This window comes from Triturus cristatus, chromosome 1_1 (genome assembly GCF_964204655.1).
Source record: "Triturus cristatus chromosome 1_1, aTriCri1.1, whole genome shotgun sequence".
In the NCBI taxonomy this organism is placed as follows: Eukaryota; Metazoa; Chordata; class Amphibia; order Caudata; family Salamandridae; genus Triturus; species Triturus cristatus.
The window spans coordinates 52178658-52201285 of record NC_140579.1 but is presented as its reverse complement, the minus strand read 5'-3'; the positions used below and the strand labels follow the sequence as shown (position 1 = coordinate 52201285).

The 22628-nt window shown below is 42.5% G+C and overlaps 1 protein-coding gene across 1 annotated transcript; it reads right to left on the bottom strand.

The window, feature by feature from the left end:
• Positions 1–223: 223 nt before the first annotated feature.
• LOC146869351 (keratin, type I cytoskeletal 12-like) lies at positions 224–14178 on the bottom strand. The gene is made up of 8 exons (XM_085651235.1): positions 13758–14178; positions 12635–12717; positions 9526–9682; positions 7013–7171; positions 6457–6582; positions 4139–4356; positions 3841–3890; positions 224–1383 (listed from the first exon to the last, which is right to left on the bottom strand). The coding sequence occupies exons 1-8, from the start codon at positions 14127–14129 to the stop codon at positions 1286–1288; spliced, it is 1263 nt and encodes a 420-aa protein (XP_085507361.1). The 5' UTR covers positions 14130–14178; the 3' UTR covers positions 224–1285.
• Between the last annotated feature and the right edge of the window lie 8450 nt (positions 14179–22628).

Here is a 22628-nt window from a genome sequence, read left to right as displayed (position 1 = left end):
TTACAATAGGCGTACATAGAGGCGTGTACTAGAAACGTCATTCAGAGGATGACACAGGTGGGTGGATCCATAAGAGAATCCTGCAATGTCAGTAGAAATACTTGGCAGAGATGCGCGTGCAGCAGCATGACGTGTGACTGACGTGGAACTAGAGGGTGAAGGGGACTTGACATTGAGCCCCACATGAGGAGACAGAAGTCTGGGATGTCAGAACAACCTAATCCCAAATCGTATCTAGTATCTTGTGTTTAAGGAACTGTATTATCTGGAAGGAAGGGTCTCTCAAGCTGAGGCTATTCTATACTGACTGCTAGTGCGTGAATAAGCGTCTATGTGTCTACATGAGATGCGAGGGGGCATGGGCCTACCATGGTAACAGGAGCTATGAATTACTTGCACGGAGACAGTGAGGCCGGGCCCTTTGCTCTGTAGCTGGAAGGATGTTTACCTAAACTACTAGACAGGAATGTATTGGTCGAGGAGCGGAGCAGATAACTTGAAGACTAAATACAGTCTTTGGCAGGCAACAGGCCGAGCCGGGCACCGTTAGCCGCGCAGGGAGTAAGACAAAGGTCATGGATACAGATGCAGGTCCAGGCTGGAGCATTCAGAGGCAGAAGGCAGGAAAAGGCTCGATGGCAGAATTCAGGGCCTAACTTGCCAGAGCTGAAAAACGTGAAAGGTACACCATATAAAGACGGTGGCAAAGCATACTTAGGAACGGAATATTCGACCCATTCATGGTGAATCTGAAAGAGGACATGTTGACGTTGGACGCATATGTATTTGCGTCTTCATAGCTGGAAGTGGAGGGAACATACATGTACTTGTAGCACGTACATGGAGCCGTTGGGGTCTAAGATAGGGGACACAATTGATCATAAAAATTCATATTTCCTCAGGGATATGGCACATAAAATGCTCTCCATTGACCTAAGTTTTGAAGGTTAGTAAGCAAAAATTGACTATTTATTGTCAAAGTAAGAGCGCTCGTCCTTGGTCAATGCCAAGCTACGTGATGAACCTCTGGACGCCCTCTCGGTTTTCTTAGGTGTCATCTCAGGCGTCTCCTCGTTTGCTTTTATACGCGAGATGCTGGTGTTGTGTTGCTTAGTGTGTTGAATTGTCCAACAAATTCTATGGCTATGTTTGATGAACCCCCCTAGGAAAAGCAGAAGAACGGGAGGGGTAGTACTATGGAAGGTGTTCCTCCTCCCTGTTTGGGCATCTTGCTGTAGGTTTCCTGGTAGATCAGCGGTTCCATAAGCAGAGACCCAGCTTCTGTCTATAGTTTCTGTTCACTTTGTTTCTCCTCTTGTGAGACTACTCTGCCATCAACCACTTCCTGGACGATGGTCTTCACAACGCGGCTTCTAACTGGATCTGGGGTTGAAACAAGAAATGAAGAGGTGAATGAACAATGGAATGCAGGTAGTATATCTTTAGAGGAAAAAAATAGTGCATAAAGGTAAGAGAGGGTGGTGGACATGTTGGATAAAGTATGGCATTCTGATCTCATTTCACAAATCAGGCATTAGATTTTGTCATCTCCATTACATCAATTTTTGTACCTAAATTAAACATAGGTAGGGAAATAGTTTTCTAAATTGCGCCCGAACGGTTTCATTTAAAAAAAAAAAAAAAAATGGCTCAGAATTAAACTGGTCAAAAGTAATCATGAGCTTTGTCTGTTCCTCATGTAAATGTCCCTTTGTGAATTTCCTAATTTTGGTGTCTGTATCTTGTGAATGGTTTAACATTGAAAATGTGCCTCATACACCATTTCTAATAATAAGACTACACTTTAATATTCACGTATCGTTGGCATTTGTATTATTTGAGACATTTATTCCTAGACGTAAGCCCCTAACGCGAACCATCACATATGTCTCATTTGTGAGCGCTTTCAGGCTGGTGCATGTCCCATATGTGATGATAGTATTGAAAATTGTGATATTGTGCTTGTCCACTATTGCTGTTCTTGTGGTGGTGCATTTATCTTATACACAGTGACGTCAGTGCATAATTGCATATGCTTCATGTCATTATTTGATGTATATTTTTTTCCTTTTTGTAATCTTGCCAATGTTAGTGCCCTGCCTGAGGGGAACATTCTACTTAGTGCATATGTCCCTTGTGAAAATTAAAATGTGTATACATCTGTCTTGGGTGCATATACCTCACGTGGCACTAGTGCATGTGCGGCCACATTGGAATGTTCTCTTTGCTGATGTAGCGCCTCTGCAGATCATGCTAAAATTGCGCCAAGCCACTCCTTCGAACATGCTAATATTGGTGCATGTTCCTCATTGTTGATAAGTTTACACTGATGCATGTGCCTCTTGAGAAGGGACTAGTGAGTGAAAGTGCCTCATATGCAGGGTCTCGTGTAGAGCAAGTGCCTCATGGTCATTTTCTAGTTGGCGCATATATGTCATGTGACTATTGTCATTGGTGTGTGTGCATCATGTAACTATGACCTTTGGTGCATGTGCCACATGGGAACATCCTAATTGATACATATGATTCCTGTAAATGTTCTAGTTGGTGCATGCACCATGTGTTAATGTGCTAAATATAAAGACAGTGGTGTAAGTAACTCATGAGAAGGCTCTCCTGATGGGATATGTGCTTCATGTGACCTTGATCGTTGATGCATGTGCATTGCCGCCTAAATATTCTTTTTGGTACATCTGCAAAATATTTACAGACACGCAGGTAAAGATTCTAATGCTGACCAATATCTCTCATGTAAGCATCCTGTTATTGCTGCATGTCCCATCATTGAACATTCAATCATTGGTCCTTTTATGTCATGTGACCACACTGACCTCTGGTTCTAACATGCCTAGATCAAGATGGCCATCTTTACATACCTTGGTCATCAGGCCCTCCCCGCAGTCAGCTTTTCTCCACCCCATAGTTAAGCAACTCTCCATGGCAAAAAGGAGTGAGTGAGTGTGTGCTTGAGGGAGAAAGTACCCTAGTGTATGTTAAATGAAGGAGAGAGAGTGGGGCCTCTACTGCATCAGATGTATTGAGTCCAATGCTCTACCAATAGTTGGTGGTTGATAGTAAATTCATTAATTTATGATAAAAGAGGGAATTCTAATTCTAAGAGGGAGTATTTTAATCAGGCAGTAATAAAATGCATGTTTCGCTCTTCAAGAGGAGGTTTTTCCAACACGTTTATGGGGCAGTAAATAATCCTCAAACCAAAATCCCAGGATCATCCAATCATTATATTATTTCTATTTTTTCCATCCTTTTTATACAGTGACACATTTCAAGTGGTAAACAGGCATTTATAGCTTTTTAATTTCATGCATAGAACTCATGCCAACATATCATCATAAAGCAGCAATGTAACATGTGACTCTAGCATTGTCGGTGAAAAGGAAAATAGAACAAGATGGCCGCTTACAATGTTAACTTTAGCTTTTAAAGTTGGTATAAGGTGCCAGAAGTTACCTTGCAAAAGGGATAACAACTAGATGAGTGTAGCAGGTTGTATTGTGGGAGGGTTAATGCCACAAAATGCGATGATTGGAGGAAATTCACCCTTAATTTCCTTCCTGGATTAGGCCTGCTTGAGCAATGCCACCTCTGTGCTTTCTAATCTATATATAGAGAAGTTAGGCAGTGCAGGACCAGTCTTTGGTATCTGGTGGGATGGCAAGAACTACTGCTGCCACTGTGGAACTAAATGTCCCATACAAATCCTTTGGCAGTGAGGCTTTATTATACCAGATAGAACTACAAACAGGTGGGATTATGGCAATAGAACCCACCACTGTCATATCAAGCCATTATCACGACGCAAAAAGAGGGCACCCTTACCTTTAGATGAGTGAGAGCCATAACTCTTGGGTTGTTGTTCGATATAGCCACTGAAAGGAAACAACATACATACACATGACTGAGAACGCGTTTGGTTTATAATCATTCTACAAGCAATGTTTAATGTCTAGTGCCAATAGTGGTTTCAAGTAAGGTTTTTGCCAAGGGCTTTCCTATGTCACTTTTTTGGGCGAATTAGGGCTCCCCTCTTTCCTGCAATGGCACCCCAAGTAAAGGTATTTGCCTGGAACCAAAATATTGCTAAAGTGTAGGTGTTCAGGATTTGCCATCGTTTTACCTGCCCTGACCGTCCAGCAGGCGCCGGTAGGTCTCAATCTCCCTCTCCAGCCGGCTCTTGATGTCCAGGAGTTGCTCATACTCTGCCATATTGTTCTCCATCTCTCCCTTGATTTGCGCGAGCTCCTCCTCTACTTGACTGATCTTTACTTGAAGATGTGCCAGCTGGGCACAGTAGTTGCCTTCTGTTTCTGCCAAGCTGGCTTCAAGGGATTGTTTCTGTGGGTAAACAAGACAAGAAGGACAGGTGACACATGGTAATGGAGGGCGTTCTAGGTGGCGCTGGGTTGTATATCTGAGCATGATGAAGAATGTTCAGAGTAATATACTGCAATCAGGTATGTTGAAGTGTGAAAATTTACCAAGCCTGCCTTGGATTGGGATTGAAAAACAGGCATATGCCAATGAAACACATACAGTAGATGTTTGCGACCTTAGAGATTACTGCCTAAGCCCGATAAGAGTCCAAGTTGCTATTAAGGCAGCATGGGAGCATGTTGAATAGTTTCCAACTCTCATTTCCTATCATTTAGAACATATATATTGCTTTTTCATGCAGTAGACACTGAAATATTGACCATAAGGACTGCTTGCTTACTCTCCAATTCTTCTTTACCCTCATGCTATTATTGAGAGAGTTGTGTCCCATAACTTAGGAAAGCTTTGTTTAAGCACTGGATCTATGTTTTGATTTCTTGTATGATTCTTAGTATAGTTTAGAGTTTATGCATATGTATAGTTTTGTTTGTGCCTGGAAGTTGGGTTTAGTCCTGACATTTATATAACTTACAAACATTTATTAGATTCCCTTTTGGAGCTGTTAATGGCCCTTGACTCAGTTGCTAGAACTCTTTGGAATCTCTTTTCAGACCCATGCTGATGACATGCAATTGCTTGTCAGACTAGATGGTAAATAAGAGGAGCCAGCCCACACCTTCAACATGTACCTAAGGAAGGTGGCACATTGGATGCACACTAATTCCTTCTCTCTTAATGAGGGTAAAATGGAGGTTGTAGTGTTCTGGCCTGATGCTAAGTGGACCGCCAAATGGTGGCTGAAGGAGCTTGGAGATTTTCTGTGCCAGTGCCTCCAGCACACAACTGGGGTGTGGGAATAGACAGACTTCAATTTTGAGGCCGCTGTGGAAAATGTATGTACCACCAGTTCCAGATTATTGTATGTTCTTGATAGGTTCTTGCCTTACATACCTAAATCTGCTAGAAGAGATATGAGCAGCCACTTTTCACCTTTTGCAAGTACTATTGAAATTCTCCTCTAGTGGATGGGCCTAAATATCTTATCCATTGCCTCCAACTCCTGCAGTACCTTGCTGCTAGGCTAGTTGTAGGCCTGAAAAGCAATGTGTCTAATACTGCATATTTAGACAAATGACATTGACTGCCTGTTTACGAAAGAGGTTTATTGAAAGCGCTTTCGCTCTTTCATAAAACCATCAGGTCAATCCCAAGATATACGTGAATGCCATTTTTTCATTGTATATTCTTGGCAAAGCACTGAGATCTTTCTTCCAACTGAGGCAAGGACAACGTAGTCTGGTAGTTCTCACAGCTAGAATTTGGAATTCCCTACCTCCAATCATTGGGCTACAATCGAAGCTGATGCCGTCTAGGAAAGTGGTCAAGACCAATATGTTTGACCTTAGGTTAGGAAATTTGTTGGTAATGCTACTCAGTCCCTCCCTGATAAGATAGCTCATGCATCCTGCTTCTTTAATCTACCTTAAGCGCTGGTACACTTCTAAGGATGTGGCTGCTTGAGCTCTGTCAATGCAATCAGTCGATCAATTAACGGTAACACTCAGTAGTTGGCTACTATATGTAACATCCAGATTGGCAGATCAACGCCTGATTCCGAGACAAATTGGCTTGTTTTTGAGATTGCAAAAAATGAGATTTAAAGCCAATTCAGTGACAGTGTTCTCACTAATACTAATAAGTGCAGCCCTGCCAAATATCCCGTTTCCAAGCGTGATTAGCTTCTCCAGTCCAGAATTTGTCTTTACATTCTATGACTTGTAGGCACATTTTATCCCATTATAAAACCAGAACTACAAGTTCCAGAATGCAAAGAAATAAACTGGACTGGACTAGCTACCCACTCAAGGACCTAGGAAACATGGCACTTATGTATCTGCCTTCATTCTCTTGAGAGTGACCTATGTGCTATATAAATGGTGCTTTCATCATTTTCCTGTTACTAAAGCTCTTCCAGGAGAAATGGGGCACCTTATATGCTTGGAAAGATCTTGCGCCCTTGAAGTATCTTTAGAAAGAACTGGAATAATTGACACAACTTACCATTGCCAGAGCTGCCTGCAATTCAATTTCCAAGGCCTGGAGGGAGCGTTTCAGGTCGTGAATCTGACTCTTGCTCGACTGCACCTGCTCAACCCCGGCAGAAATTTCTTGCTTGATGGCATTGCTCTAAGAGACAGCATGGGTGTGAGTGTACGTCACATATTTACACATCACAAACACTGATGGATGAACTGCTTGAATTACTCTCCGCCAGTGGTAGTCATCTGTGGTGCATTCCAATACATCATCTTTCAATTGTCTCGGTCATTACAGACAGGGGTCAACCATATGCTAATCCGTATTTAGAACATACATCCTCCCAAACCCAAGGCATCAGAATGGACCAGGCTGTGGGAACTCAGAATGGCTGGTAAGCCCTGAGTAGACTAGGTTATAATTTACATAGAGTCTGGGTTGGGACTTACTTGGCAACATCATTTATGGGCAATTCAGGGAACATTAGTTGGTTAGGCAATACCTAGGTTTCCCATCGTTCAGTCCGCCATATCCCACAACCCGCAAGACATGCACCAAGCTGTTTATCTCCCCTCCTCACCGCTTCCAGGAAATTTGCTTCGGCATCCCGGCGATTCTTTTCTGCCATCTCCTCATATTGGCTTCGCATGTCGCTGAGGAGTTTCAGCAGGTTGATACCTGGCGCTGCATTCATCTCTACACTGAGTTGCCCTTGGGTTCCCATGAGTGCCTTCATTTCCTGCAGGAAGAGTAGCAACATATCAAGGGCATGAATCACAGGCAGGCATACATGAGTTTGAAAGACTACACGGAACAGTCACCTTTTGTGCTCTTTATATAGTTGCTTTCATAGAAGTCAATTCACCAAAATGCCAATAGTAACAGAAGTGACATCATGCATAATGTGATCCCCATCAGCACCTCAAGTTTTGCCAGTTTCCCACCGTGGGCCCCTCAAGAGCCTCGTCTTAGCTGGTGAGTTGAGATGAAAGGGGCAATGATTGTGCACTTCAAACACAAACATGGTTCTTTGAACTATATTTACTTTCTTTCTCCCATTATTTTTTATCCCTGAGACCACTGCTTCCAAGAGAAGTGCCAGGGGTACCAATGGGTTATTCTGTAGTTACAGCTGCCATCCCTAGTCGCCACTAATTCACATCCATGTTTGCTTTCAATAAAACAAATCATAACCATAACCCCATCATTGGTATCTGTGGATTACCAGACATCAAACACTCCTATAGAGCACAGCGTCGTCACTGGTTTGTAGCAGCATCTACTTTTCCAAAGGGGATATGAGTATATATTGTTTCTAAATTATAGCATTCTCTTTTTCCTTTTTAAGTGACATACTAGGCATTACCCTAAGGACATATTTTTGGCATTTTAACAGGAGCCTGTGAATTATTTTGTCTGACTTAATGATTGTAATGCTAGAATAAAAAGAACAGGAATGGTAGGGGAGGGAGGCTTGACATAAGGACAATGGTTTGCATTGATCGAAGGGTTAAGAATGTTCTTCGCAAGGAAGGCTCTTGACTACAAAGAGGAAGGGCAATTGTTGAGTGAGAAGGTTGTGAGGTGTGCTGGTAAGGAGACACAGTCTAGTTGTAGGAAACAGCTAAGATTCATTGCCTGCTGCTGACATCTGGTGTCACTGGCAACTCAGAGGTTCAAAGTCCTTTACAGCACCAACTCTGCCTTTCACTCCTTTGAGGTTAGTAAATGAAGTACCATCAAATGTGGAAATGGAATCTACTGGAGCATCTGGAGGTGTGATGTGAGAGAAGATAATGTAGTGCAAGGGAAGAACAGATACTTGATTCGAAACAGGTATGTTTGTGGAGGAAAAGACCTGACTCGGTGTGACAGGATGTGGGCTTGACTCCGGTGTGACAGGATGTGGGCCTGACTCAGGTGTGACAGGATGTGGACCTGACTCCAGTGTGACGGGATGTGGGCCTGACTCTGGTGTGACAGGATGCGGGCCTGAGTCCGTTGTGACAGGATGCGGGCCTGACTCCGGTGTGACAGGATGTGGGCCTGACTCCGTTGTGACAGGATGCGGGCCTGACTCCGGTGTGACAGGATGTGGGCCTGACTCCGGTGTGACAGGATACGGGCACTAGTCAGCAGAAGATGTGGCGAGGGGTTGACTATGGTCTAGCAAGAAGGTGTATCTACCAAACAAAGATTTCATCAGTAGGACCATGGGTTCTGAAAATGACTGAATGATTCAAGTGAACGATAGTCCTCCCTTTCATGATATCCCCTCCACCAATCATCACATTTACAAATGCCTGTAACTTGGCCAAGGATACAACAGCCTTAGAAACAACAGAGCCACCAGCCCTAGACTTCTTGAGAGTATAACCATATATGTTCTTCTTGGAGCAAGCAATGTAATGCTGTTCACTTCTCAGGTGTCTCAGGTTTGCAATGCAAACCTGATATGATAAGCTGTGTGCCAGTGCATTGGTGTTAGGTGAATAGTTGCTTTCTGCCACACCTTTCCCTTGTATCTGTTGACTCTGCCTTGAGAAATGGTAATAATTCATACTGTTTCAAGGCAAAGTGTAAGAAATAGTTGAAATGTGTCAAATATTCTCTACATCCCTATTGCAACTTACCTTGTGATAACGAACAAGAATTCTCAGAATCACTTAGTAAACTGCTAGATCTGGAATGGAGGATTTGTTCAAAAGCACCAATTTCAGCAGGAGAATGTAACTAACATGGCTTCCCACAGTTCCTGCACACCTCAGATTTTTGTCTTAAATGCAAACTCACACTCTCCTGCATTTCCCCACCTAAGTCATTTATAAGATCCCTTGACCTCATTTCTTGTCAGGGGTTAGCAAAATTAAGTTTCTCATATGATATTGTGTGCCATGCCTTTGAAAAAAGCTCCAAACCAAATCACGAAGATTTTTTTCAAAGATTTTTCTAATACAGACATCCACAATTAAGGAAAAACTCTGATGAATCAGAAAACAAATTTCAAGGGCATGTAAAAAAAAGTTTTTAGCCTCCATCTATGTCAATACCAGCACTTTCATGTCTCTTTAGAAGTACAACAACTGCTTTTACCTCTTCATGGTTCTTCTTGAGGGAAGCCAGCTCCTCTCTTAGACTCTCAACTTCTCCCTCAAGGTCAGACTTGGATAAGGTCAACTCATCCAGCACCCTACGAAGCCCGTTGATGTCAGCCTCCACACTCTGGCGCAGGGACAGCTCATTCTCGTACCTGGAGAAAAAACATAAGTAGGCATGTGAGTAACGGGCAAAGAAAAAACGCATCTGAAAGAGCAGGTTCTTACAACTGTGGCTTCAAGCAGGTAAATTAAAGATTGCAGCAGCACAGTGCCATAAGCCCTGTGGCATTTCAAATTTACAACTAAATCCATATGCTTTTTTTAAATAAAAGATGTAGAAGTACGATACTGTTGGTGACATCTATAACAAGCGACTGATAAAATGCCTCTATTGGAGAGTTATAGAATTTCTCTTTAAATACCCTTCTGGTGGTTTTGGTCTTTAAATGCTAGATCAGTTTCATACAAAATTCCCAACATGCAAGTTAGACATGACTGTTGGAAATTCAAGTCTACCAAATCCTTCAGGATAAATCATAGTTTCATTATTTTTGCAGTAAGGTAAAGAAACACAGTTTAGAGTGATGTTATGGTAAATGTACCTGCTTCTAACATCTGTGTGTAAACTGAAAGAGGTGCCCATCTGACTTGCATCATTCTCAACCAGTACCACTGAATGGCTGATTAGGTAAAACCAGGTGATTTCCCCTAGATAGAGTGTGTAGTAGACACTGTGTAAACTCTTATGGTTGAGCCATATGACAATATGTTGCTTGAAATCCAAATATGCAAGGACAAGTGCATTTTTAGGAATGTTCTGTAAATTGCCACATTTGTTCAGAATGGTTTAAGTGTCTAAATGGTGGCCTTCTGGTATTAGAACAAATCTCCATAATGTAGCAGAATCAAGTTAGTTGTGTAATGAGATTGTGTTAATCTTAAACACAAGTGAAGCTGTTCTACATTCAGAAGACATTTCTAGAGCATATATTCATACAGCATAGCTATCCAGAGAAGACGGTGCAAAGCATTCCATCCCGTCTTCCCTCATCTAAGTCCTCAGTATGCATTTCCAATAGATCTCAATGATGAGATTAATTCAAGAAAGTCACCCATCTCTGTGCTTTTGTCAATGAGCTAACCCTAAACTTGTGCTTGTCTCTTGCCTAAAGTTTATTTCACAAGTGGAATGACTGGAAAATGTAATTTATAGATAATGCCTAGCAAAATAACTACAGATATTCAAAGTCGACATCATTGCGCTATTTGTTCTTTTGAAATGTATTTGAATTGGTCATATTTCTTACATACATGCTTTACAAAGCATGGTACGGATTGGATGGTGATTGAGGGACAGATGTATCAAACAGTTTTACCCATTCTGTGTCTATGGGAAAATGTCTTCATACATCTGGCCCATAGTGAGGAAGGTGAGTGAGGTGACTAGTGGTGATTGAGATAAAAAGCATGCATAGAGTAAAGGACCCTTATGTGGCAAAAGGGTGAGATAAAAGAGTGGATGAAGTGAGGTAATCAGTCATTTGGGTGTTTGAGAGCTGAGTCCAGTGATCGGGCTCTCATCTCAAGAGCAAACATCTCTGTGACTCACAAGCTACGTTAAGGATAGAAAAAATGTTTTAATTTTGCCAATAGCAGATTTCATCAGTAAGTACATCTAGTGATTGTGTGTAAGATGTTGTAAGTGGGAGCATATCATGGATTATTTTAAATACTATTGGCCTGATTTAGAGTATGGCAGATCGGATACTCCATCGCAAAAATGACAGAGGGCCTTGTCCTCCAAACATAGTTCTGCCTACTCTACTTTGTCAGTCTTACTATCAGGTTTCCGACATCAGTGCCTCTGCTGGCTCCACTTTTAGAACACTTACTCCAACTGCCAGACGGAGTAGGCGTTGTCAGGGTATGGGTATGATACCACACTTCTTATTTAGTGTGGACATTCTAATATCCTTTATTGGTTTCGCCTGCACAGCGTTTGCACTGTGCTTGAGAAATCTATTGTTTTTAATGTAAACTTAAAAGGGACTTACATCCCGCCTCCTCTCTTTCCTGTCTTCTCACTGGTTCCTGTGGATGCCACTTACCTTTCCTCCATTTCTATTGGCTGTAGCATATTTTCCTGCATTTACCAATGCTTGGTCCTCCTCTGCTTTTCATATCACTTTCCTGCTGCCAAAATACTGTTAACTTCTGCTTTGGTGGAACTATATTTCCATTTAGTTTTGCCGTATACACTTCCAGCATATTGATATAACAATTTTTCACCCGAGAAATTAAGTGATTTGCATAGAATCACAGGATGTTGAGTGGCCCCGTCGAGACTCGACCCGGGATCCCCAGCTCTCGAGTCAGCAGCTCGGCTCACTGCACCACATCCTCTCCACTCCCATGTTATCTGTCAGGAAGCTCTTTCCTTCTCCCAGGCGATAATTGATGAAAACAGCACTTTATTAATCACATAGGCGAAACGGATGCATTAGCAATGCTTGTTTCTAGCTTTCATGAACAGGGAAAAAGTAATGACCCCTGGGACTTCTTCTCCCAGGGTGTTTGGCCTATTAGCATTTTGTTTTTCTAGAAACAGAATCCTGCTGCTTTAGGAGTCTGTCTGAATTACACAGGTTTTCTGCATGGCTGCTTAAAAGATGTGGTGGCAGTGGCTCCTCTGGAGGCGCAGGATCACTGCTGGACCGGCCGCGATCTTGTAGTATGGTGGGTGGTAGTCCGGTCAGGGTGGGGGGAGATGTCCTCTGCCACCCTGATGGATGTAGGGCCATCTATGGAGGTCTAATTCAAGCCCTCAGGTTTCAAGGGATCAGTTATTTATGGTTACCAGACAAGGGGAGGTCTGGATGTGTCTGGCAAGGTTAGAAAGCGCCCATGTGGCAACGGTAATGATCTTGTCAAGGGGGAGAACACATATTGTGACACAACAATCGAAAGGCTGTTACAGTAAACACATCTACTGTAGATAAGGCTATGATAATGGATGGCGTTGCGGAAAGGGAGGTGAGGACAGGCAAGAATACGATGGAATTCGGACAGCTCTGTCTGTGGAATTCCGGAATTGATAGACTTACTTAAGTTTGAAGTCGTCCGCAGCCAGTCTGGCATTGTCGATTTGCAGGACAATCCTGGCATTATCAGTAGATGCAGCAATGATCTGGAAGACAATAGATGGTCACAGTGGAAGGTCATGGTGCATCAGGTGAAGGGTCATTTCAAAAAGTACAATGAATTTGACCTTCAAAAAAAAATATGCAATAATCTTCCTGAAAAATAATGAAAGTGGAGTTACATTTTTTTATTACGTGTTTATGACAAGGAGTATCTTTGCAGATATTTGGAGCTAGCACATAGTACCCAGCTCCCTCACTCCTTTTTTTGTTTAATAATATAAGCACCACCATGCAGTATCAGTAGAAACAATGCGGACTCGTAAATCTAGGAATTTGTGTTTCGTCTTCCCTTTACATAATCAATGTCAGTGACACTGACTCTATTGAAGAAAACCAAGACTACAACTGAAAGAGTGGATTCCATAAACGTGTTAAATGACAGCCAGGATCTTTACACATAGTGATGCATGGAGCCACCTGGAAGCAAATGAACGGCTCAATGGTCTCACAGCCAGGCAGTCGCACACATTTGCTTGCTATTTATCTCAGATAATAATGCAATGAACTACACAGCACTGCCCACTACCCTCAATCCAATGGAACTGTATCTGCATTTTAAAAAAAAATTACAATAACTGCAAATGTACAAATTAATATGATAATGTTAGACTTTTGGCTCAGTCTTATACAAACAGCAGGGAAGATCTTAATAATCCGGTCTTTACAAGCGTTTAGTCGCAGGTTCATTGCAGGAATGTGTGGGTCCATAAATATGGTGTGGTTGAAATGAATTGCATTGATGAAATAAAGAGTGAGAGTGACATTTTATACACATCTGGAGAAGAAAGTGTCTGTACTCTATAAAAAGCCCTATCTGGAAACTATGAGAGACGACTCCCCCGTATATTTAAAAAGTAAATAACCTAAAAAGTAAATATGAATTTCTGCATCAACAACTGCAATGCAGCAATAACAAGCAATGATTTGATCGGGTATATCCTTATTCCAAGTTTTTTATGGTTTTAATGACTACATTGGTGGAAAGCAGGTGGGCAGAATGACTGGCCTAGCATGACTTTCCTACCTTTTTTTGAAGATCTGCAATTATTGGATAATATCTGCTGTAGTCTTGAGGTACTAATCCTGCACGGTGCTTTTCATACCATTCCTTGATTTTGTTCTCAAGCTCCACGTTGGCACTTTCCAATTGTTTGACTTTCTCCAGATAGGTAGCAAGGCGGTCATTAAGGTTTTGCATGGTCTGCTTTTCCCCAGCAGAGAGGAGGCCCTCGTTGCTGAGATAGCCCCCGCCAGGTCCACCACCAAATCCACCACCATAGCCCTCTTGGAAACCTCCGCCTGCTCCAACACTGCCTTGGAAGCCACCAAAGCTGGCCCCACCGCCACCACCTATTGAAGCCCGACTGGAACTAGCACTATGATGGAGGTAAGACATGATGCTCCCGAAGAACTGCTGCCCTTCAAATTGCCACAGAGTAGGAGAGTAGAAGGTGCTGGTGCAATGGCTGGATTTCTGAGCCTTTATATACAAACCCTGGTGGGCGTTTCATGTCTAAGAGTACACTGCTAAATCAACAGTTTTGTTTCCAGACCAGACTCTCCCTCTCATCACCATAGGTGCAATTAATTAATATTCAAGTCTTGTTTGGCAGATCCATTTCTCATCAAATTGCGAAAAGCCTCAGGGTACATGCTATCATCCCCACGAGACAAAGCGGGTGGGGCAACGGTAAGCATTTACTTTAATTAGGTAACTTTATAAACATTTTTTTTAAGGATTACACACCCCTCATTTCTTATGGCTTCAGTTGTACGCCTGGAGCAATAACATAAACTTGGCAACAGCCTCCTTCAAGTGTACACGTTGTGACAAATGCGTTAGAAAAGATTAACACATCAATCTAGAACAAGTGCCCTGAATTGAGGCATCCCGGGGTACTGAAAGATTCTTGCAGTTTTTGTGCTGTAGTTGATGACTAGTTGGTGCTCTGAAGTAACAGAAAGCAGGCTTGTAGCACTATGTAAGACCAACTAATGAGAGAATACATAAACGTATATTCAATCAGTTTGTAACAGTTGGTGGTATAGGCTCTTGTCCATTTAAGAACTAATTCTCAATAGCCTCTCAACAATCACAGTTAATAAAGGGGACGAGGTTTAGTCTCAAGGCTATAGGTATCTAGGGGCAGATTTACAAGCTACTTGCGACACTTTTACGCTGCTGTTGCGTCACTTTTATGACGCAGCGGTGTCGTAAATAATGCCCCCCGTTGTGACACGTTTACAACGTGACGCAGCTATGGAGATGCGTCACGTTGTAAAGCCCCGCATCACATTATACCTGATGCAGGTATGCAAGGTGGGCGTTCCGACTCAAGAAAGCCTCGTAAAAGTGACGCAGTGAAATCTACAAGATTTCACTGAGTCACTTTTACGACACCACTGCGTCAAAACCTTACGCCCGCTTGAAGCAGACGTAAGGAGTGGCACAGCATGTTTGAAATAGGCATTCCGAAGCATTACTGGAGTTGCATCGTGCTTGCGACACGACTCCAGAAATGCGTTGCCTTTATGCCAATAGATGCGCCACGTATCTGTCAATCCTTGCGCACCGGTGCGCCGCATTGTAAATGTGACACATCTATGGTGGCGCAAGGCTTTTTTTGCGTGATGCAAATAAACTGACGCATCTCTGCTAATATGCAGTGATGTGTCAGTTCTTGTAAATCTGCCCCCTAGTGTCTAGCAGCCAATTTGCGGACCTTGAAGTCAGGGGTCCTGTGTGCTCACCTTATCAATTTTGTGAAAAATCACTTGAGTATTAGGCAATCCCTTTATTTCCATGCCGACAGTAATGTAAAATGGCAAAGGCCGCCCCTAAAAGGCGCCCCGTGATAACATCTGCTGGGGGTCTGAAAAGAACAGTTTTGGCCACTGTAGAGAGCCAAACAAAAGAAAAGGGGGGCCGTCCTGTCCCCAAGATCAATAAGCACACCAAAGTTGTTGCGAAAACTCCAGTCCAAACTGGAACCAAGTATTTTTTAACCCCCTCCTATCCAAGGGGAGGTAGGGGGCACCGCCACACCTCGTTAGGGGGGTAAAGGGTTAAAAAACCTTGCTGGCCCTGTTGCTACTTTCTTTTGTTTAAGAAGATTTTCTCATTCATAAACATTTACACCAATTGGCACCAAAAATGGACAGCAATGGTGTAAAGTTGTTTGTAAGTAAATCCATTTTCAAGTGTAATTCAGATTATGTCAACACAAGTCATCAATTTATATTGTTAAATCAGTGCACTTCAGTAACAAGTTAAACTTTGGAGTGAAACCATTTTGCTTTTGCAAACCGTGCAAATTGCTAAAATTGACTGTTTGCAAATGCCAAATACTCGTCAAAGATTTATGAAAGGCTTTGCAGTCGCAATCTTAGGTAATCGCAATTTTTTGCAATTACTTAAAATAGCGAATGGAAAGAGAGAATCACAATTTGCGATTCAGTAAGCACATGTGGCAAGCATTTTCTAAATGCAAACTGTAGATTTAGGATATGCTATTACCATTGAATCCGAGTCAATGGTAACCATATGCAATATTTGAAAATGCACAAAACTGCATTTTTCATAGTGCCTTGCAGCATAAGTGCACTTGCATGTACACATGTCTCTTTGGGGTGCTTCAGGGGGACCTCAGGCCCCTGGGCACACTTGGTTTTGCATTAACTAATTTGCGATTACCAATTTGGTAATCGCCAATTTGCTAATGAAAAACCATTTGCACCTATGGGCCTTGTAGTAGCGAATGCAGTAGTATTATCTAATAGTGATTACCTAATTGCGATTGTGATCTTTAGCAATCGCTATTTTCTTACATATCATTTTGCATTCCTTACATAGCGATTACCTAAAATTAGCTTTTTATGGAATGCTGAATTGATTTTCGATGCGGCCCTAAGTTTTTTCCATTGTGTTTGTGTCTCCAACTATGGGGTCAATTAGAATGTCGGGCGGATCACCACCACCCGCATGGCGGTGGCGATCCGCCCGATATTCTCTCCCACTCGCATGCCATTTCCCCCCGCCATATTACTATGGCGGGGGAACCCCAGTGGACGGAAGGACCGTCCGCCGGTTTTCCGCCCGGGCAATGAGTCGACTGGGTGGAAAAGGTTTTAATATGGTGGCGGTGTCTGTTAGACACCGCCATCCATATTACGATACACGCGGGGATTTGCCTTTCCGTGGCTTCGTTGCCGCCACGGAAAGGCATGCGGTCCTTGCCATTGGGGGCCCGTAGCGGGTCCCCAGGAATTTTGGGGGGTGCACATGGGGGGTACCTATGGTACCCGCCTGCATTTGCATGCGCAACATGGCAGGCACCGCGGAGTGCCTGCCACGTTGTGCATGCAAATGCACAACATGCATTTTTGGCATTGCGGCGGGTGGTGCTGAAAGCACCGCCGCCGCAATTTTAAAAATGCAGGATGCGCCCGCCAGTGTGGCAGGCGCATCCTAATCACCCCCATGGGACCGCCGCACTTATGGCGGGCGTCCCTTTTTACGTTGGGATGGTGGGCGGACTTTCCTAATGATGTCCTTAGTCTCAATTTCATATTTTAATTGTGGTAAAGCTAGATTGCTTAGTCCCTTGTTGTGCTGGTTTCCAAAATAGCGAATAATCGCTCTTTTCCTTGTTCATCTGATGCAGAATAATACTCAGTTTAAATTACCTGTAGTGCAAGTACCGGGAATGGACTAAAGTGGAGTTACTGAACTTGTAAACCTAACACAAAACTTTATGTTGTTAACAAAGTTAGCTGGAATTCTTATTTTTCTATTGGTATATCCACTATGCTAATAACAATGTTCCAGACTCTGGAATAGGATGTTTTATAGGAGAATTTGTAGTTTCTCTATATTTCTGTATATTGTATTACATGACTTTATAAAACATCTCAATTGCCAGTTGCCAGATTGCGACATGTCGGTAGAATACTATGTTTTCAGTCATGAGATTTTCTTTTCTAAAAATAAATATTTCCTTTATACCTACACCAGTTAGACCAATTGTGGAAATTAAAACTAAAAACTACCAATTCCAGATTGTAGTATATTTTTGTAGAAAATCCCCAAAAAATGAAACATGCCTTCATGCTGACATGGAGTAATCAGATGTCTACTTGCTGCTAATTCAGAGCACTTATGCACACATATTTCCCGGGGAGGAGTCATGCTATTGGATTAAGCTGTATGCATGCTGGACTGAATTAGAGAGAACCAGCGACATGTTTGGAGCTAATTTGGAGTTATTGGGTTCTATATACTGAGTCACTCTATCACTCTGTCACTCTGTCACTCTCTCACTCTGTCACTCTCTCACTCTGTCACTCTGTTCCGCTGTAAAAGTCTGCGACCTATTACAATCCACCATTTTTCAACAGTGTACTGAAAAACAATTGCTTTGGCTCATCTCTATTATTGAGACTATTTCAGAGTCTAGAGCTGTGCCTTGTGAGGGTTTTAAATGTAGGAGAGTGTATTGTTGACTGATTTGCACCTTTCCACAAAATGGGGGCTACTGAATGAATACATTGACATTTGATTGGAGCGATCTGCTGCCCCCAAATAAGCATCCTGGCACCATCAGCATGTGACATCGCAGCAACCATACTAGACTGTCTATTTAAATGTAGTGGATGTGAATTCTCAGAGAACAGAAGCTCTTTCTCAGCATTCAGCTGCAAGCAGCTGTTCTGCATTTACTTAGCAACTGCACTTTTACAGCTCTGGAATCTATTCTATGATTTTGTCTGCTTGTTAGCCAGCCAGCCGGCATCAGCTGAGTGTCATCCTTGTATGATAAAATGTTGAAACCTCAAAGTTCTGCAACTTGTGCCTTTGGGCTAAATAGATGTTGAATAGGGTAAGGCTAAAGGCAAAACCCTGAGGGGCCCTGAATCTTAACTCCCTGTAGGAAGAGTAATAAGGGGGAGGAGTACATATTGATGTCTGCGTTACAGAAATCTTTCCAGCCATTGTCTAACCATATCTCTCACTCCCACTTTGTCCAAAAATTCAAAGAAGATGGAATGAGACACAGTGATAAATGCCTCCAACAGGTCCAAAAGGATTACCATAACTTTATGGACCTGGTCTAGATTAGTGTTTATGAATTCAGCTACTTTCAGCATGGTCACCTCTGTTCCAAAACCTGGACAGACACTTGACTGAGGCCTATGGGAAAGCAAGTTGTCTTCTAAGTATTACTGCAGCTGCTTTTCACTAGCTTCTCCAGCCTTTTGGAAAGACCTGGCAGCCTGAGATTGTTTAGATTTCTTGGGTCAGCATCAAGCCTCTTTAAGACAAGAAGAAACTGTGCCCTCAGTCTGTTTCTAGAGATTGATTAATTAATGTGTTAACCGTAGGGTTGTAAGTGGATGCCGCAAATTTTAGGATCAAGGGGTGGATAATGGAACGAAAGCTATAAAATAATATTACCGGGACATAATCTTGTAGCTATTTTGTGTTCAAAAACACTGAGGCTGATTGCCTAATTTCACCCCCATCATTTGCCTCTCTAATTGTGTGGATATTTCTGAGTGTTACAAAAGGAACCATAGATATGTTCTACTTTCTCATGAAGGTAATCCGCAAAACTATTTCATAGTGCTGTAGTTCAAGGCACTTCCTGTTGGCAGGCAACAAGGGTGGGAAAGATTTTCACTATTTTGGGTCATTGCTGCAGATGCAATTTGTACAGAGAAAGCCTCGATCTGGACTTTCAAAAGGGACTTCCTGAAGCCCTTCAAAGCCTCTTTATATAACTTTTTTGCCTTATAGTCATCATTTTCCTTCGGCGCGCATTTCTAACCATTTGCTGTTTTATTTGCCTGTTCTTAGTACCAAGGGGAAGATTGTTTCATTCTCCGTATTGGGCTCCTTCTTCTGGGCAATTTTGTTTAAGGCCCTAAGAAGGTTATCATTGAATGAAGAAGTGTCTTTTACCAAGTTTCCTTCTAAGGAGATAGAACAGTGGGCAAAGGAATTAGAGATGATTTTTGGCTTGCAGTTTTGTGCAAGCGTAATGATTCCTGAAAGGGAGAAAGGAACTAAGAAATGATTAGACCAGATCAAAGGTATAGGGCTGCCCATCTCCAGCACTATGTAGCTGGAGAAAATGTAGATTTTTCACAGTGTGGAGGGCAGAAAGTCTGGATTTTTTTAAAGACACGGAGGATAAGATTACGTAAATCTCCTTTATTGTGCAGCTCACAGCAGCAACAACTGAAAAAATCTAGAACTTCAATAACATTCAAGTAACATATAAAGTCCATCAGCACAACGCATTCTCCCATCTTTGTTTAAGTTGTGCACTGAAAAAACTTCTGGAACTTTAGTTTTCCAAGTGTAGTATTTCCTATTCTGAAAAAAAAATTAAATACTGTCAGAAAAAAACTTTTCCCCACCAGGGAAGGTTTCAGCTGCGGGATAATCTTAGCCTTTGTGTCTTTAATAAAATCCAGATTTTCTGCCCACCAGGCTACATTTTATTGCATGACACGGAGGCTAACATTATGAAAATTTAAAGTGCATTTAATACATTATCAATAGCACTACTAAAAGGTCTAAAATAACAGCTTTTAAACATTGTTTAATTGGGCAAATCTGCAGTTCTAAGGATAATTTGTAGGCCTCCACCTAGAAAAGAAGCTTTGGATGCAGAGGCCCCCCTTAGAGAGTGTGCACAAAATATAGTAAAGTCTATGCCCGCTTCTTTCATTACCTCTTTGAACCATCTAGCTAGAGTGGGGGATGAAACAGCCTTATGAGGTGATCTATAGGATAAAAGCAGTTGGTTTGCGTTTCCTCTCAGTGTCGCAGTCTTTCTCTCGTATTCTTGCAAGCATCTCACCAGGCAAAGAAGTGTCATTTTGAGGGAAAAAAGGATGAAAAATTAGTGGGTTGACATTGTTTTTGTCCTTCTTTTTAGGTTGAAACAAACCCCTTCTGGTTGGTAGGCCCTATTGTTAATGTCTAAGACTTTTACATCTGAGGTTCGTCTAAAAGACACCAGGCAGAGTAAGACAGTGAGTTTGTAGGATAAATATTTAAGGGATAAATTAAACTTCTCACCCCAATTCACTAGAACTTGAAGAACATCTTTACGTCCCACAGAGCGGCGTATTTTGCAGAAGGAGGGTCTAGGACCCACATACTTCGCATAATTTTTTTGGGTCAGTACGTTTTGTCCTACAGATACTCCCTCTGTGAGGCAGTGGCCCGCTGCGGTGGCAGACCTTTAAACATTAACTGTTCTGTAAGAGAAACCTGATGTGAAAAGCACGGATAAGTAGTTTAATATATGAACTAAATGCGATGCAGGGCGAGCAACAAAATTCTTTTTATTTATTTAATTGTTTACTTACCTGCAATTATCCATATTCCGGTGTTTAGTACCCCCCACCCTGCCCCTCCCCCGCCCCGCCTTTCCGCCCCACGGAACTCCCTCCACGAGCCGCTGCTGCTTCAGTGTTAAAAGGCCGTGCTCTACTAGAGGGTGTGGTTCTCCCTCTGGGCCTGTTAATTTTCCTTTGAATGTTGGAATCAGAACCGGAAGGTCTATACTCATTTCTAGTAGGATTGAGAACCATGCCTGCGATCTCCACACTACTAAAATGTCTTTGTTCCTGCGAGTGTGTACTAATAGTCTGGGAAGCATGAAAAACGGAGGGAACGCATAGGGTGTTAGATCCTTCCAACTCTGAAGGAAGGCATCCACTCCCAGTGCTTGAGGGTCCGGCTTCCAGCAGAAGAAATTGGGTAACTGAGTGTTCAATCTGTCTGCAAACAGGTCTACCCCGAAAGGTCCCCACATTGATTGGATGGAAAGAAAGATTCCCTTGTGTAATTTCCAATTGCTGGAATCTTTGAAATTCCTGGAAAACGTATCCGCGACCCCATTGCTAAGGCTGGGAATATGTTCCGCTATTACTGAGATGTCCTTGCTTAGGCAGTAACTCCAGAAGAGTTTGGCTAAATCCGTCAGACCCTCAGGCTGAGGTCCCTCCATCTTGTTGACATATCTAATTGCAGAAACGTTGTCCATTCGTAACATGACAGAGTATTTTATTAAATCTTTGGTGACACAATGGATTGCATAGGAGCCTGCTAGTAACTGCTAGTAACGCTGAACAGTTGATGTGCAATCCCTTCTCTTGTTCTGTCCAGCGGCCACCAGTTGTCGAGTTGCTGCATCTGGCCCCCGTCCCTCCAAGCTGGCATCTGCGTATATCATTATCTCTGGTTCTTCCCTGAAAATCATGCAAATCTTAGTCTAGAGTTGCAATTTGGGAGTAGAATTGGTCTGTTCTCAGAGCTTTGACAATGAGTCTTTGAAGAGCTTGGTAATATAGGGGGCCTGGGTAAATAGCTTGGAATATAGAAGACAGAAGGCCAAGAATCATTTCTCGGGTTCTCAGACGGAATTCTTTTTTTCCTAATAATCTCCTCAGTTCTTTGCAGTGTTTTCTTTGTCTCGTGTTTACAACAAAACCCAGGAACTGTATTTTCTGCCTTGAGATTGTGCAGGATTTTGTCTTGTTTTTAATGAAGCCTAAGTGTGCTAGTAGTTTTATTGTCAGGTCTGTGTGAATAACAACTTTCTCTTTGGATTGGGCCATTGTAAGAATGTCGTCTAGATATATAATCAGCCTTATTCCCCTTGAACTGAGCCATCCCACTACGGGGCGAATAACTTTGGTGAAATACCCAGGAGCTGAGGACAACCCGAATGGGAGGCTGCAGACCTGCCAAAGTTTTCCGCCCCAGGTGAATTACAGGAATTTTTAATGAGGTGGCCAAATTGGGATTGTGAGGTAGGCATCTTTGAGGTCTAGATGGGTTAGCCAGTCCCCTTTCATTAACACATCCCTTAAAATA